Here is a 17,999-nt window from a genome sequence, read left to right as displayed (position 1 = left end):
TCAACATTCTTATTTTGCTTGGATTGAAGAAAGAGGTTAAACCCCTATGATCAAATATACAAGTAGGGCCTAAGAGAATATATGGAATCAGATTTTCATGCATCCAAAAATGGCCTTATAGTATTTGATAAATGAATGCGATCAAATATCTAAAATAATACAATATTCGACCTACAAATTATTTTTTTAAGATAAAATAAATTACTTCATAAGTAAAATATATTTTTTCTACTGAATCATACTGGATAAGTTATATTAAAAATATTATTCCAACGTCTGGAGAGGGCTATAAAAAATATCCTAATTAGGATACTCTTTACTGAAGAAATCTCAAGTTATCGTTGTTCATGTAAAAACAAATCAAGTTTAATAGATGATATGTGATTAAAACTCCATACAAATTAAAATCTTAGTGATCTTTTCTCCAAGGTTAATTCTTAGAAAAGTTGTGCATAAGTTAACTCGATATTCTGACTCGAAGTTAAATGAGCTTTAACTTTAGCCTAGTTTTCAGCTCTATTATGAACAAGCTTGGGCTATAGCTTTAGCATTAATTACCTTAATTCTTCAGTTCATTTACGGTCCATGTAACACCCCCAATAGTCCCACATTGGATGGGATACTGATTTCGATCAATTTATATGAGGCTTACGCGCTAGTAATAATAACTAGGCTTAAGCATTTTGGGCCGGTGGTTTGGCCCAACGAGTTATTGTTGCTAGCGGGTCGGGTCGTTCCAATTGGTATTAGAGACGAATACCAGCCGGAAGTGTGAGAGCTAAGTGCTATGCGGGACAAAGTGCTACACCAACGGATTTGGTGGGAGCCACCTCTTGAACCCGTAGGAGCCACCTCTAGAATTCACATCGCCTGGTAATTTCGATCCTGGCCTGTCTGTCTGTGATCTGGTTTGGACCCGACGAGGACGTCAGGGTCTAAACAGGGGGAGTTTGTAACACCCCCAATAGTCCCACATTTGATGGGATACTGATTTCGATCAGTTTATATGAGGCCTACGTGCTAGTAATAATAACTGGACTTAAGCATTTTGGGCCGGTGGTTTGACCCAACGAGTTATTGTTGCTAGCGGGTCGGGTCGTTGCAGTCCAACTCACCATTGATGATTTCTTCTAGTGTAGCCATTGAATGAGAAGTGTTCTTATGTACATGTGGCATCATGCGGGTGCAAAAGAGGAACACAATATAATTAAAAATGTATGCAATTGAAAACACAGTAGTTACAGATAAGTACACTTGTTTAGTTCGATATCTGTAAATCTATAATCTATAAATTCCTATGAAAACCCATGCCTTTTCGTCCATGTGGCGATATTAACTTAATTTTAGGCTTTTGTGGGGCCTACCTGTCATACTAAATTATCTCCCTAGATAACGCTCGCCTCTCTAGATGCCTCTCCAACTTCTGATGCATCCTCCCTAGACAGAAAATTTGACCAAGTTCATTATACTAAATTACCTCCCTAGATGCTGCTCGCCTCCCTAGATGCCTCTCCAACTTCTGATGCGTCCTCCCTAGACAAAAATTGGACCAAGTTCATTGTCGATCCTTTTTTCCGTTGCGCCTTTTTTTGTTAGAAACGTTTCGTTCCTACCGATTAATCCCCCTTCGGTTGCAAAAATGGTTCAGATTCATTCTGTACGCTCTCTTCGACTCCTCTATTTGTTGAATCCGAAGGGTCATTTTACGTTGAATGCGATTTTTTTTCCCTCCCTAGATACTGCTCGCCCCTCTAGATGCCTCTCCGACTCCTTATGTGTTCTTCCTAGACAGAAAATTGGGCCAAGTTCATTGTCGGTCCTTTTTCCCGTCGCGCCTTTTTTGTTAGCAACGCTTCGTTCCTGCCGATTAATCCCCATTCGATTGCAAAAATGGTTCGGATTCATTCTCTACGCTCTCTTCGACTCCTCGGATATTTATATTTGTTGAATCCAAAGGGTCATTTTACGTTGAATGAGATTATTTTTTTGCCTATATAATATGCTTCATTTGTTTGTTGAATATTTTATTTTTTCAATTGTTGTGATGGTATTATTTTACTATTTCTATTTAAAATTATTTTTTTGACTATAAGTTCTGCAACTTATATATTCTAGCTGCTTCACTTAATCTATTGTTGCTACTATTTCTTCTACCGCATATCTAGGTTGCAAAAGAATATTTGTATTTTTGTTTTGCTACTATTAATTTTTGTACTATTGAAGTCGTATATTTTTGGGACAGTCGGTTAGTAATATTTTTTAAAACTTTTCCTATTAGTCTTATTTCATTCTTTCCTTCATTCTTTACTAACTACTAATTTTTCTTTGAACCAACTTTTGTAGGTTTTTTTTCAACTTCTACAATTTTAAATTTCATTGTATCTATAACTGCTCTACTACTGTTGTTTCAGCTGTTTCTACTTTTATTTGTTTGTTATTTAAATTTTTTTAATTTTTCTTATGTATTTACTATTTTGTCTTCCTTTAACTTCTTTTACAAGATCTCAAATGTTTCTTCGAATTATCTATACATCAAATTTTTTTCTCTTATAGTTTTATTTTTTTTTCTCCTTGTTTGTTCTCTATGTTTGAAGTACGATAGTAACGAAAATAGTCGAATATTATAATTTAAAGAAAAGTAAGAAAAAAATTTAGTACAAAAATTAAAGTTAAATATCGAATATTATCTATCCGCCGTAACGCTCGGGTCACTACACTAGTAGTAAAAGAAGCTACAACTATAAATGTTCCATGTAGTTGTATGCTGTTAAGAAGTGTATTTACCAACTTATGATGATAATTTTTTCCTACGTAGAAGAAATGAAATTTTATTTAAAAGGTTATTGGAGATTTAAACTTATCTTTGATTTAAAATTACTTTTTCCAACTTTTACAGTTGGAACTATAGTCAATCGGACGTAGTTCCAACTTCCAGCCGTTACAATTGAGCCTCCTCTCATAGTTCCAACTGCACCAATTAAATTCAAATAAATCAACTCAATCACCGAATATGAATATGCATGCAGGTGCAATTGTAGTGCCGCTACAACAACGCACAACCAAATATAGGCCCTCAAAGATCATTTGGTTCCACACGGTTGTAACTACACCAATGTTTTAACAGCATATAAATCCAAATTTGTCTTTTGGTTTATAACACTTTGAATCTAACTACTTTAATTGAAACTATATCAATAAAGCTGACCAGCCTAATTACCTTTTGAACAAAAAGTTACTTTTTTTACTTCTAAATTAAGAGCAATCTCATTACTCAACATATAAAAGTGACCAAAGAAAAAAAAAAAATCTAATTACATGCAACTAAACAAATTATTTATAATTACAACAGTTTCTAATTTCACTGCCTAGTATACAATCTACATAATCCAAAACTCGATAAAAATAACCACACCATTTTTCGTATAGATAACAACAGTGTTCCAAATCTTCAGCACGAAATTTTCATATACAGATACAGCTATTCAGCATATTAATTTCACAATCACCAACCTCACATTTGTCACAGAAATTTATGTAAGTTAAGACATGAAATTAGTTCCTCATCAGAGGCCATAGTCCTGTTACATTTTATTATACAGATTTAATGTGTTTTAACAGCTCAGTCGATCTCAATTGTAACATCCACAAATAAGGACCACCAACTCAAAATTTGATCACTAACGCTTCGCCGTTACAACTAGCTTACACAAAAAGATCAACAAGTACTTCGAAAAATTGGAGCTGTTTTTTTGCTGAACAGTGTAAGGATTTTCAGTACCCAAAAGATATCAAATCCAGAATGAGGTAGCTGTATATCGTTCGGTAATTAGAGAAGTTACATTTAGAACTGTGACCTTATGTTGCATGAAAGAGGTAGAGTAGGTCAGAGAAAAATGAAGCAGCATTCGATGGCCGAAGCAGATGAAAGGCTCTTCCGCTGAATGGATATCCAAAGAAAATGAACTTATAAAAAGCATTAGAACAAGTTGGAATTTATTGCACAAAGATTACAATAGTAGTTAGATGGATTTGGCGATGCTGTGAAAATAATCCCCATGAACAAAGAAACTCATATACCTCAAATTTTCCACTATTATATAAAAGGAGCCAGCCACCTCATCTCTGAGCCATTTCCATTGGACAAATAGTATATCTTCTTCCACTTCTCCTCTGAGAATCCCTCTCGCCGTATGAGTTTTTGCCTGGCCAACAAAGGGGTACAATGAGACTTAATTATGAAAGCAAAAAATCACCAAAAAAATTCTATAGAAGAGTCTAAATTAGATCCATGGTTTCTGCTGTTCTTGTAGTGAAGCATTAGTAGTCCAATTTGACGAAGTGCGTCTTCTAGATATTGTATGAAATGCCATTCAGAAATCTTAGCAGTAAACAGAATTAATCTAGTGAATTCCAAACAAACCGTCTAATCGCACTTGAAATTCAGCTAGCAACATCTCATGTTCAATGGGTTTTATCCAGTCGATTCCAAATTAACTCACTTCATTGACTCAATAGCAAAACACAGGTGGAGTTAACAATCATCAACATCTAGATAACTAGACATTTTTAATAATGTGAAATGACAGTAAATTATATACTCATAATGAAGCATTAGCATATGGAGGTGAAGAAAACCACAGTACAAACTACCAAGGTATCATGCTTGTGTGCTCAAAAGATACAAAAAAGAAAATTTAATTTACAATAGACAATTATCTAAAAGCAGGAAAAAAATGACACATACTGGTGAATGATACAGAGCAGGCTAAGACTTGTTCAGTGACTAAAGAGGTCAAGACAGGACCAATAATTGTACTCCAATAGCAATAAGAGTATGTACAAACTAAAATCTATATGACTTACAAAAGAATGATGAAAAGATTGAAGTCAAAATAAATTAGTCGAATTAGTTACTCAAAAGCTTGGTATTTCAAATCTGATAAAGCTTCATAAGTTGTTGACTCAACTTACAAACTCATGCCTAGGCTATATAGCATCTATAGATATCCTATCACAAAGACTTTCTTACTGGAACTACTGACTCACTAGTATTTGTACAATCATCCTCTAATATCTCAATTTTGAATTTTTCTGTAATTGACTTGTCAGAACACAACTAGACTTGCCACAAAAATGAACTTTTGACAAATTTCTTTCTGATGAAGGAATTCCCTCCTCACTGTAATTATAATGGATACCTTAGATAATAGTGGCAGACGGTGGCCGCTTCATCTAAGTTATATCGAGGAAACATTACACGAGCACCAAGTGGAACATCCGGGAGTTCCTGACGCAGCTTGCCCACAGCTGTTGAATTAGAAAAGACTCCTATCATCATATCATCGTGCATCATCGATCTGTATGCATTCACCTAGCGAAGAAGAATAAGTGGTGAGATAAGGTTTAAGTAAACAAGAGAGCACTAAGAATGCTGACCCAAGTCATACCATTTTCTAGCCTTAGTTTAACCTTTCTAATTTATCTTTGTGACAAAAATATAGACATAGTATTTCACATTTACTACACCATCTGACGTATACTCCACCATCTGGCCTGTTCTGTTCAGATGGTATCAAGCTGCTTAGAAAAAGGACAAAATACAGATGCAACTGGTATGCTAGCAGTGAATTTCATACTTACAGAGTTTAGGCCCGCAACATGGACAGAAAAGAGATAACGTGATAAAAGATTCAAGAGTCATCTAGATTTCCAGCAAGTATGTGATAGTGAGGCTTATGTATTCCGTGCCGTGGCATGGTACAATGCTGATCTGCCGGCACAGTAACTGCCGACACCCAGCACAGCCAGGCACCAGCGTAGACCGTATGCGGTGCATCTTTTATCCGTTGGGACATTAGCATGGTCAGTGTGGTCAATATGTACCAATACTGATAACCAGCATGGCGATCCTTGCTATGTATTATGAGTCATACCAATGTTGCTTAGATGAACAACTAAGATATTTGATACAATACATTTAGATGACAGAGGATCACAATAGAAAGGAGTAGAAAAAAAACAGACAGTTTAAAAAGAAAAGGTTTTGATGATATTTTTAAGCCAAAAACTGGAAGTGCCACAGAAATGGAAAAAAAATATCTACTTTTCCAGCATGAGTTTATTGAACTTCTGAGAGTAAACAGCCCACAGCGCTTGATATCACAAAAATATTATGTGTAAAAAATTGATTCAATGGTGTTCTAAAAATTCAAAAAATGAAACTAACCATTGAAAGTTCTCTAGCGTGAATGGGCCGGCAGGAACGAACAGTTACAGGCTCCTGATACTCACTGAATGTAAACCAATTGTTATACTGGACAAGAGAGGAAAGAAGGAACAAAGGAATATATGTTATTAGAGTTAATCAAAAAACAACGTTCTTGATCAGTGAGCAATCAATGGCTCTGTTTCTGTACCTGATCAATTGCGAAGAGCACAGGCACATCTTTTACAAGCGATAACTCCTTCCGTAGACGAACCACAACTCCAGTAGCAGCATGTGTGTAAGTAATTCCAGTTTGAATGAGATCATACAATGTAGAACCTTCAGGCATTGCCATGGAATCAACTCCTTTCATCATGCCAACACCAGCACCTTCTCCCAATGGAATGGGATCAAATATTTGACAAGGTAATTGCTGCAAGCGAGACTCATTGAATTTCAGGAAATCCTGGAGAATCAATGAAGTCGTTATGGATAAGCATTGATCAAGACACTGGTACGCATCAACAATAGCAAGAATAAAATAGGTTAATTAGTCTTCTGTGAAAACAGCTAATCAATAACAAACACTTGTACGGGAACATAAAGAATACATAACTCACTTCAAATGCTTCATTAATATTAAACTCATTAATGTAGAGCCTATTCTACAGTTTACTTTAGAGCCTCCTGAAGATGATTAACTTCAGAGCCTCCTAAAGATGATTATCCATGCAATAAAAAACAAACTCTTCTTAAAATTTCCCAGTCGAGACACAGCTCACAAGAACAAGCACCTCTTTCCAAATTAAGTTATTGTATGGTGAGATGACAGAGAATGCCTTCACAAAGCAAACATTTGTGCATCATCCTAAACCCTCACAATTATCAATATCTCAAAGCAAAACTGATTACTGGTTCCTGGATTTATCTACCAAAGAGCAGTGTCCTACCTGTAAGAGGACATCTCATTTATTATTCAGAAAAGAGGATCAGCATCTTTTGATGCCCCAGTTAGTCTGACGACAAAGTGTATACGGGATTCTTATTCACAAACTTTCTTTTTCTTAGATCTAGGGCCTCTTTGGACTCCTGTAGGGTGTAGTGCTATTTTAATGAAGTGTTGTCCAAGTAGCGCTACAAAAAGAAGCACCATATTGATACACTCTAAACACACTCCGTAGACTGGTGGAATCAAAGATACCTAATTGGAGCTTCTGCCTTTGAGCCTCAGAATCTTAATTTGCTTCCCGCCAACAAAAGCTCCAGATATTTTCTATTTGCCAAATGCTTTACTAAGATTGCTGCCATCGAAAGACGAAGCAAAGCAGGGGCCAAAGAGGCTCCGAGTCCAAACCATAGTGTGAAATTTTCAGAGATAAGTTGAAAAGTCCATGAACAAATCTTCTCAAGTAGTTCTTCCTCTTGGAAAGAAGAGGAAGAGGACAGTTAGCTTCCCGGGTCATGTTGGACCTGAGTTGTCACACATCATACAATCAAGGTTATATCCATCAGATAATGGACTTTACCATCTAGACCTCCTATTTCAACAAACTCTGGCATTCTTCAGAGTTTCAGGAGTACTGGATGCTGGAGATCTCTAAAGATCCCCAAGAATAGGGCTCTAAAATATCAAAGCCATCAGTACAGTGAGTTGAAAAGAAATACCCAAGAAAGACTCCCACCGAAGAACAATCTAATTGTCACCTTATAATTGGGGATTCTTCCAATTAAGATTTGTCAAGATTCTACTCCAATTTATAGTGAACTTAGATGCTGAAGAGCTATTGATTTGTCAAATTTCTACTCCAGTTTGAAGCGAGTCAGATGATAAGCCTCTTTTATTGACATCAAGTCGAGTTGACATCCATGAACTGATGAACATGAAGATAAGTAGGAGGAATCCAATAAAAAAGATGAGCCAAATCCTACTCTTTTACTCGAGAATAAGGGAGGTTAATAATGGAAAAGACAACATATAAAACAGCTAAGATTTTAGCATATGGACCAAAGATCTGAAACTGACAAAGTGCATCATTGTGACAATTAGAACTACCACAATGTGAATAATGTAAGCAAAGGTTGACAACAACCTTGACATTGATTAATATTTTCAAACTAGTACCAAGCATGGACAAAAGTTGGTGCATAAGCTCAAAACTCCAAAATGGAAGCCAAAGAGCAAACTACATCCACAGGAAGTCACTCTAAATAAGTAGAATTTACAAAGACCATTTGTGGTTCATTAACTTATTAATTTTAGATATGGAGTGCCGTTCAAAACCGTTTTAGAAGAAAATTATTAAGTCAAGCAATAACTCCAAACAACAAAAGGATGGGCGGAATGATATAAAACACAGTTTTAGCCTGTGAGACAGCATACCACTCCATGAGCACGGCAAGTAATAGGAATTCATACATGTTCATCTTGGATCCAACAAGATCTCGTCTTAAATTAAGAAAAAATTCTTCTCCCTATGAACGCTCTTTCTAATATTGCAGGCTCAAGTCTTTTCCCAATAATATCAGTTTAGCTAGAGGTCAACTCAAAGATGCGAAAGCTCAAAAAGAATTGACAAACTTTCATGATCAACCATCAATCTAGCATCGAATATGTAGTATCAGCACCATAATTTAGACGAAAATGAAATCAGGCAATTAAGTTGTCATGAAAGCCAGCAGACTAGTTGAACAATATAGTAATTTACCCACCAGGGTTCAATTTATGCCCATGCAACCCAGGAAAGAACCTTTAGGAAATCATCTAGACATGGAATAAGCTAGACTACAAACAAATACTTCTATAATAACTCTTGATGATCGCTAAGGTTTTCGCAAGGAAAAAAAGGAAAATGCACCTCTCGATTTTGATACACCTAGCTTCTGATGACAACTAAACTAGGAGGTCCAACATAAACTTTAGAGGCGCGCTTATTGCCTAACTTTATATCATCGTATAGCCTAAACTTAAGCCAGTAGTTCGATCTAGCCATGATCAATTCCATGTCCAGTTCAACAAAGATAGTTTGTACCTAAGATTCAGAATAAGAAATACATTTTGCAAGACATTTACTTTTGAGATTGATCAATCAAAAATGCCCTAGTGCATTTGCACCTCTCTTAAGTCAAAAACTCACCTAGAGGAATCTGAAGAATTCACTAGATTTTCCAACTAATATTTCTGGTTTAAGTGAATGATGTTCAATCGAGATCCAGTGGAATGCAGCTAGATATATCCAATACACTAGAAGCAAGAGATATATAGTTAAGAGGCAACGCCAACCAATGGTATCCATTGGAGTATAAGCACATGCGAAATTTGTGCTTACCCACCTCACCTGTAACTTTAATTGGTCCATTCAGAGTGATAAAGACTGTAAGGATGCAAAGTTGCAGATAGGATTGTGTTTACCATTAAAAGCTAGTCTCTGACAACCACCAACAATTAACAGAATAATGAAAGCTTCTTTGGACCTTCAAACCAAATTTTAAGGACCCTGGTTGAGAACAATCTTGCAAATAGCATAACATATATAAATTTCAAGAGAACCAAAATTCACAGAACAACATGATGTAAAACTACTTGCTGAAGTAGAAACAGTACCTGCAAAATTCTTGCAGCTTGGACGGGGGTATCCCAAAGATCATTATAGGGGTTTCTGTAGAAAAATCCTCCATGAGTCCACTCCTTACCTTTCGGAACATAAAAGACCAGCCATCCCTCAGAACGAGCCCAGTGAACAAGCATAGCAAGTGCAACACTTTTCCCACAGCTAACAGGACCATCCAAGACAATTTGCTTTTTTGTCGCTGTAGTGGACGGGAGCAAGAGAAACGTAAAAGTTACGAAATCACATTATTAACCAACCAATCATAACATGATTGAAAAGGAATTGAAACTTGGAAATTTAGGAGTAAGAAATCATGTGAATCACACACAGGCATAATATGAAAGTTGCGACTCTAATTTCAAACAGAGGATGTAAACCTTAGCAACTTATAAAAGAACGTCGACTATTTGGTCTTACCAACTGTAAGCAAGTGAAGCATATCTTACCCACATTACGTAAGCGTACACTTCTGGGAGGACAAAAGAAACTACTCATATTATATATCCCTATATTGAAAGAAAAGCAGTTCTAAAGGTTCAAAAAAAAAACGAAAAGAGAGAGAGAGAGAGAAGTGATAAATGTCCAATGAAAAGTTGTATTTTAGAACCCTATACCAAGATTGCCAGAAAAACAATTGAACTTATTGCCAAAGAGGTTTAAAAGAATAATATGCACAAAGTAAAGTAGGATGATTAATTTGGAAAATTACTTGATTAATTTGGAAAATCACTTCTAATGATTACAAAATCATACCATATTCATGGAGTAAAGGAAAAAAAATTATAATACAATTGGTGCCATGGATTCTGGTTGTCGGGCACTTGATGACAAGCACAATGAAGAGCCTTCTACATCTAAAACAAACATATGAAGAAGAGGGAACCCAATGAATTAACTTTGGATAAAAAATAACTCAGCCAAATTAGAGCTTGTAGCTTTGAATGTGTCCCAAGGATTCTACGCAAATGATATACATGAAAATGGTGGTTTACACATCAAATAACTTGGTCGAATTGGAGTTCACAGCTTTGAATGTGTCATAAATACTTAAGTGAAAAGGGTAGTTAGCCATTAAATGTAAGTTGTTGCGACAAGACAACATTATAACGGCTTACTAGTTGGGAACTGGATGGAACGTCCGTCATGCACTACCAACACAAATGCATGAAAAACAGAGAAAACTGAACGATAAAAGAAATAAACATAGAAAGAAGAGACCAAGATTTACGTGGTTCAACAATTGCCTATGTCTACGGGGAGAGCGAGAGAGATGTATTCCATTATATGAAGAAATAGAAGTACAAGCTTAAACCTTACGTTCTTCTTAATTAGAGAAGACCAATTAGAGAAAGAAGTGCAGAAAATCTCTGACCAATCCCTTTATGCCGTTGCTTCAAAGAATCCGAACCACTCAGGCAACTAGTTGAAAACCGCCGCTTCGTTGTCGACTTCAAGCTTGAATGCCACATGCGAAGCCGCCGAACACCGTCCTTTCTCACCTGTCGTGCATGCCTCAAGAGACCGGCCAACAACTTTTAATTAATTAGCTTGCTAATTAATTTGGCTACACAGCTCGGGCTGCATGCCAAAAGCTATTTATACATTGCACGAATCACATTGTAGTCCAACTAGGAATTGTGAAATCCTGATCAAATTCAACTTTCAACCTTTCAACCTTAACTACATTCATAGTGGGCCCCACAAACAAATTAGACTTAAATTTGTACCCGTAACTTCAATTCACATGAGAGCTCCACCCAATAGGAATAAACCTCAAGGTTTTCATAAATGTCCATGGATGGGGTCTAGGCAGACTAAACAAAAGATGACATAATCTCTTAACATTCTCTACCATGACTTTTTGTGTACTTCATCACTCTCTCTCATTTTATCGCCCCCTCTTCCTGAGGCTTTCAGTCAATAGCAATCATGCAAATTAGCCAAATCTAGGCGGGGCCTAAACTTATCGGTTGTTACTGGCTTTGTCATGATGCTAGCTACATTATCCTTCATGGAAACCTCTATATGCCGAACTTCTCCATCATCCTCATTAATGAGTTCTCATAATTTGTGATACTTGATGTCTATGTACTCTGTCCTCCCATGGCAAACTAAGTTTCTGGCAAGACATATAACACTCTGACTATCATAACTGATAATTATTTTATCATGTATGATCCTGAGTTCACCAACCAAGCCTCTGAGCAAGACAGCTTCCTTAGCCGCTTCAATTGTCGCCATATACTCTACTTCTATAGTTCACAGGGTTACAGTGCGCTGCAACATAGATTTCCAACTAATAGGTCCGCCGCCCAACAGAATAACGCAACCTGTAATAGACCTACGCTTGTCCAAATCACCAGCATAGTCAGAATCTACAAGCCCCTTTACTTCACTATTACCGAAATCTTTTTGAATAAGAATACCGATATCTGATGTATCCTGCAAAATCCACTTCACGGCCTCCTAGTGTTGTTTTCCTGCATTCGACGTATATCGACTAACAACACTAACTGCATGTAACAGATCAAACCTAATGAAAATCATAACATACATCAAACGACCATCTGCACTAGCATATAATATCTTTGACATAGAAGTAACCTCCACGTCCGTCTTATGACATATCTCAAAAAGTTTGAAGTGTTGGGCCAATGAAGTCTTCACCGCCTTCGCCTCCAACATATTAAATTGCTTTATAATAACTTGTATACATGCCTTCTGCCATAGTCACATCTTGCTTTGCATGCGATCGTGCATAATCTCCATACCTAGGATTTTCCTAGCGCCTTCTAGATCCTTCATGTCAAATTTTTGGCTCAACTGATTCTTTAATTATTGCACTTCTTCTAGATTATTAGCCACTATAAGCATGTCATTTACATATAGCATAAGCAGAATAAACGAACCAACTTCAAGCCTTCGATAGTTGGAATATGCCTTATCTTATTATTATTGACTTGGTCCATACATTCAGTTTATGGAAATTAACTATAAGAGTTAAGTTAATTTCTTTACAGCAATAGCAAACCTCGTAATTATACTAGAATATGAATCGGTTTACTATGTAGTACTCCTAATTCAAGTTTGACTTGAATTAGTAGGATAAGACTGACAGCTATAGCATACATGAAGAGAGTATGCGGCCAAATTAATTAGCAAGCTAACTGATTAAAAGTGATTGACTGCTCTCTTGAGGCATGTACGGCAGCCGTGAAGAGGAAGAGTTGTCTGGCAACTCCACATGCGATGTCAAGATTGAAGCTGGCAACGGAGCAGCGGTTCTCGACTAGTTGCCTAAGTGGTTCGGATTCTTCGAAGCAACGGCAAAAAAGGTTTGGTAAGAGATTTCTATATTTTCTAATTTAGTTTTCTCTATTACGGTTTTACCGAAAGATTTTTCCGGTTATTTCTTGGAGTTTTCTTTGAAACAAAAGAAAGGTGGGGTTCAGCATAAGGCTATTGTTTTTTATCTGGAGAAGACATAAGGTGTAAACTTGTACTTCTATTTCTTCATAGAGTGCAACACATCTCTCTCGCTCTCCCTTTGGACGCAGGTAATTATCGAACCACGTAAATCCGGATTCCTTCTTTCTGCATTTATTTCTTTTACCGTTCGATTTTGTCTATTTTCGTGCATCTGTGTTGGTAGCGCATGAAGGACGATCCATCCAGTTCCTAACATTACTAGCAACAAAGAAAATAAAAAATCAACTTCATGTAAATATACATGTAGCGATAAGAACTTGCAGAACACTTTCCAGACTTCTAATGCATCTAATAACAACAGTAATATTCATAAGTCTCATGTTGACAAACGAAATTTTAAACCTACTTCCTTTAGTATAAGACATTATTAGACATGTCTCCATTTTGTTTAATTTAATGCTTCCTTAGATGAAAATTGCAAAGCCAATATTAAACTAGAAGCTTTAACTGTAGTTTAACATTATCAATTTAGCACTCTCTTCCTTAGAGGTAAAAGCAAATTTTACCTTAGATTATATATCCTGAGGTTTTCTTTTATCTTACAAGATCTCTACTTTTTTCCGTTATGAAAATCTATCAATCACTCTAGCAAATTACTAAGTAGAAGAGATGGATAAAATGGATCCCATAAAACAATATACGAAATAAGCAAACGGAGACTAATTAAGAGTATTTACAAACAGGCCTTTAAGTTGCAGCCAGAAGCAAGAACATACATTTACGTTTAGCCGTGATCGGCGGGTCAGCAATTCTCCGAAAGTTATCACGAAGATCAAGAAAACTCTCTCTCACCATGACGGCACACCGCCTTGTCTCCTCAAACTCCTTCATCATCCCCACAGGAAGCCCCTCCGGCAACATCGCCTTCCACTCATCCAAACTACAAACCAACAAAAATCACAAACAAAACAACCATCAAAATCACAACTCCGCTATAGGAATGGAAGCTTTCAGCTTCAAACGAAGGTAAAATGAATGAAGGCTCTCCCAACTATAAGCTATTCCGAAATTGACTTTTCCACTTTAGATTTAGATTGACACCCCCTCAATTTGATTTGAGTTATTTGTTTAGGTATTTCAAAATTAGCAGGTCTGTTGTAACAACCCGACCGGCTAGCAATGATAACTCGTTGGGCCATAACCACCGGCCTAAAATACTTAAGCCCAGTTATTATGTCTAGCCTAATTAAGCTTATATACCCCCACATCTAGCCATAACTATCCGAGATGAGATTATTGGAATGGCACATACTTCCCCCGTTTTGGGCCCTAACGTCCTCGTCTATGACACCCCAATAGGCCTAAACGGGGAGAGTTTGTGACACCCCAATAATCCCACATCAGGTAGTTATGACTAGATGTGAGAGTATATAAGCTTTATTGGGCTAGACATAATAACTGGACTTAAGCATTTTGGGTCGGTTGTTTCGGCCCAACGAGTTATTGTTGCTAGTGGGTCGGGTCATTACATTTGATATCAGAGCCAGTTCACCAGCCGAAAGTGTGAGATGAGTCTTGGCTGAGTTAGGGTCGGAATGGCAGACTAAGCCAAAGTCGGTGATTGACAAACTAAGTCAGGGTCGGAATGACAAAGGCTAGTGAGACAAGTCTCACATCGCCTGGTGATCTTAGACTGTGTGTGTGTTTAGAGCTGACGAGGACGTCAGGGCCTAAACGGGAGGGGGCGGGAGGGGGGGTTTGTGACACCCCAATAGTCCCACATCGAGTAGTTATGACTAGATGTGGGAGTATATAAGTTTGATTGGGCTAGACATAATAACTGGGCTTAAGTATTTTGGGCCGGTGGTTTAGGCCCAACGAGTTATTATTGCTAGTGGGCTGGGTCGTTACATTTGGTATCAGAGCCGATTCATCAGCCGGAAATGTGAGATGAGTCTTGGCTAAGCTAGGGTCGGAATGACAGACTAAGCCAAGGTCGGTGATTGACAGGCTAAGTCAGGATCGGAATAACAAAGGCTAGCGAGACAAGTCTCACATCACCGACAGGCTAAGTCAGGGTCGGAATAACAAAGGCTAGCGAGACAAGTCTCACATCGCCTGGTAATCTTGGGTTGTGTATGTTTAGGGCTGACCAAAACGTCAGGGCCTAAACGGGGAGAGTCTGTGACACCCCAGTAGGCCTAAACGGGGAGAGTCACAGGCCTAAACGAGGAGAGTCCGTGACACCCCAATAGTCCCACATCGGGTAGTTATGACTAGATGCGATAGTATATAAGCTTGATTGGGCTAGACATAATAACTGAGCTTAAACATTTTTTACCAGTTGTTTGGGCCCAACGAGTTATTGTTGCTAGCGGGTCGGGTCGTTACATCGTCAGTCCTAAACAAACACACAGCTCAAGATCACCAAACAATGTGAGACTTGTCTCGCTGGTCTTGTCATTCCGACCGTGACTTAGCCATTCAATTACCGACCCTGATTTAGTTTGTCATTCCAACCTTTTAGTCTGTCATTCCAACCTTGGCTCAGTCAAGACTCATCTCACACTTCCGCCTGGTGAACCGGTTCTGATACTAAATGTAACGACTCGACCAGCTAGCAATAATAACTCGTTGGGCCATAACCACCAGCCCAAATTGCTTAAATCCAGTTATTACGTCTAGCCAAATCATGCTTATATATATACCCCTACATCCAACCATAACTATCCGAGGTGGGATTATTGGGGTGTCACATCCGTTACCTTGCAGTCATTCACGGTTACAAAATCTGCAACTTCATCAACTGAAAGAGTGTTCAAAATGGCTAAATTTAACGGAATCATCATTCCAAAATTCCAATTTAATTGCTGGGAAAAAAAAACTTTTGATTCGAAAACTTTCAGCCCCAAATGAAGGTAAAAAGTGTATGCAGGCCCCCTGAGCTGTCACCTATTATTAATTGACTCTTCAACTTCAGATTTTTTTTTTTTTTATTGACACCCCTCAATTTTTAGCTGCTTTGATTTGAATTATTTTCCCAAATTGTGTTGAGAATTTCAGAATTAACAGGTCCGTTAGCTAGCAGCCATTAACAGTTACAAAATCTGCAAGTTCATCAGCTGGAAAAGAGTGTAGAATGGCTAAATTTAACGGAATCATCATTAAACTTACTAAAATTCCCCATGTTAATGCTGCGGGGGAAAAAAAAAAACTTGAATCAAAAGTTGAGGAATCATCTTGTACATCTTTTTTACCTCATTTTAATGAACATACCTGAAGTCGACATAGACACGAGCATCCCTGTGGAAGAAGGGAGAGAAGGTCTTGGAGAAGGAGAAGAGCGGCCTCCCACCGGGGCCGACGTCGAGGGAGGGGTCGTAGGAGACGGGGAGGGGGTCGGTGGGGAGTTCGAACTCCACGTTGAGGTCGTCGTCCGCGGAGGGGGCGGCGTCGGGCCCAGCCGCGGCAGCGGCGCTGTCGCCGGCGACGGCGCGCGGGTCCTTGGCGCGGACCTTGCCCTTGCCGGCGGTGGTCTTCGCCTTCGCCTTCGCCTTCGCCTTCGCGTAGGTCCGCGACGCGGCGGCGCCACCTGGGTAGAGGAGATCGGAGACGCGGGCGAAGGGGCTCCGGGTCGCGGCGGCGGCGGCGGCGCCGCCGGAGGAGGCGGCGGCGGAGCGGAGGAGGGATCGGAGCAGCATCAGGGAGTGGCGTTGGGGTGGGTTCTCGCTTGGTAATGGAGGGGTTAAGAGGAGTGTTTGGGTTTGCGCCGTTTGGGGAGAGGTGGGGTTTGTGCTCTGGTGGTGGCTCGTGCGGTTCGTGCATTGACTCGATTTTTAAATTTTTTAGGATTTGAATTTGCTATTTTGGTTTTGATTTAGTTTGGTTTGGTTTGGTTTGGTTTGGCCATCTAGGATTTGGGCAGTCACTTTGGTTAGGCTTGAGTATTAGTTTTTTTCTATCATAACTTTAGATACTATAGAATTGAGTTAGGCTGAAATACTACTAAAAGCTTATTTGGTATTGAAGCCTATTTAATTTTGTTAGATAAAATAGAATTAATGCAAAAGTATATAAAAATATGATTCTGTGTTTTTCAGCTGAACCGCATAAATGTATCTTAATTAATTATAATTTATATTGATATATCAAATGCGATAATACGTACAAAAAAAAATAAAATACTTTTTCCTCTTATTTTCTTACCTATAGAGCACAGTCTTTTTGCAATCCTAAACGGAGTCTAAGACAAATTCCAATTGAGTGATCATTAGGTGTAATACAGTGCATACAAAAATTTTACACAGTGGATTGTAGAAAACTCAGGCTGATTATAGTTTTATCACCATCAGTTGTTCAGAAAAATCAAGTTCAAATAAAACTAAAAAATATAAAACAACAAAAATTGTATAATTAATTTGGTTAAGTGTATTTTGTCAGATAAAAAAACTCAAGCTTGAGATAAATTGTACTTTCCAAAGTATAAACTTGAGATCAAAATTGAAAAATGAGCTTTAGTCACCTCATTTTGATCACGGACAAAATAATAAGTATCAATCATTACAAAATCTTATTGTAATATATGTGTTTATTTTCTTAAAATATTATAGATGAAATATGCCAATGCACAAAAAGTTGATCATTTGAAATTGGCCTTTTGCATTATTTTGTTTTAAAAGAGAGAGAAAGGTAGCATGCTATTTACTTCGTTTATTTTTTTAAATGAACTTAGTTGAAAATATAAAACAACTAGGTTT

The 17,999-nt window shown here is 37.8% G+C and overlaps 1 protein-coding gene across 2 annotated transcripts; it reads right to left on the bottom strand.

Annotated features, from left to right (window-relative positions):
• LOC109715500 lies at positions 3,468-17,055 on the bottom strand. 2 transcript variants are annotated; one of them, XM_020240534.1, is made up of 8 exons: positions 16,519-17,055; positions 14,019-14,182; positions 9,807-10,012; positions 6,417-6,671; positions 6,227-6,313; positions 5,199-5,371; positions 4,076-4,202; positions 3,468-3,966 (listed from the first exon to the last, which is right to left on the bottom strand). In XM_020240534.1, the coding sequence occupies exons 1-7, from the start codon at positions 16,941-16,943 to the stop codon at positions 4,094-4,096; spliced, it is 1,419 nt and encodes a 472-aa protein (XP_020096123.1). In that variant the 5' UTR covers positions 16,944-17,055; the 3' UTR covers positions 3,468-3,966; positions 4,076-4,093. The 2 variants fall into 2 exon arrangements, with proteins under 2 accessions (XP_020096123.1, XP_020096124.1); XM_020240535.1 differs by having other exon boundaries at positions 3,468-3,937; positions 4,078-4,202.

This window comes from Ananas comosus, linkage group 9 (genome assembly GCF_001540865.1).
Source record: "Ananas comosus cultivar F153 linkage group 9, ASM154086v1, whole genome shotgun sequence".
In the NCBI taxonomy this organism is placed as follows: domain Eukaryota; kingdom Viridiplantae; phylum Streptophyta; class Magnoliopsida; order Poales; family Bromeliaceae; genus Ananas; species Ananas comosus.
The sequence above is the reverse complement of the archived record's forward strand: the minus strand, read 5'-3'. Positions and strand labels throughout refer to the sequence as shown.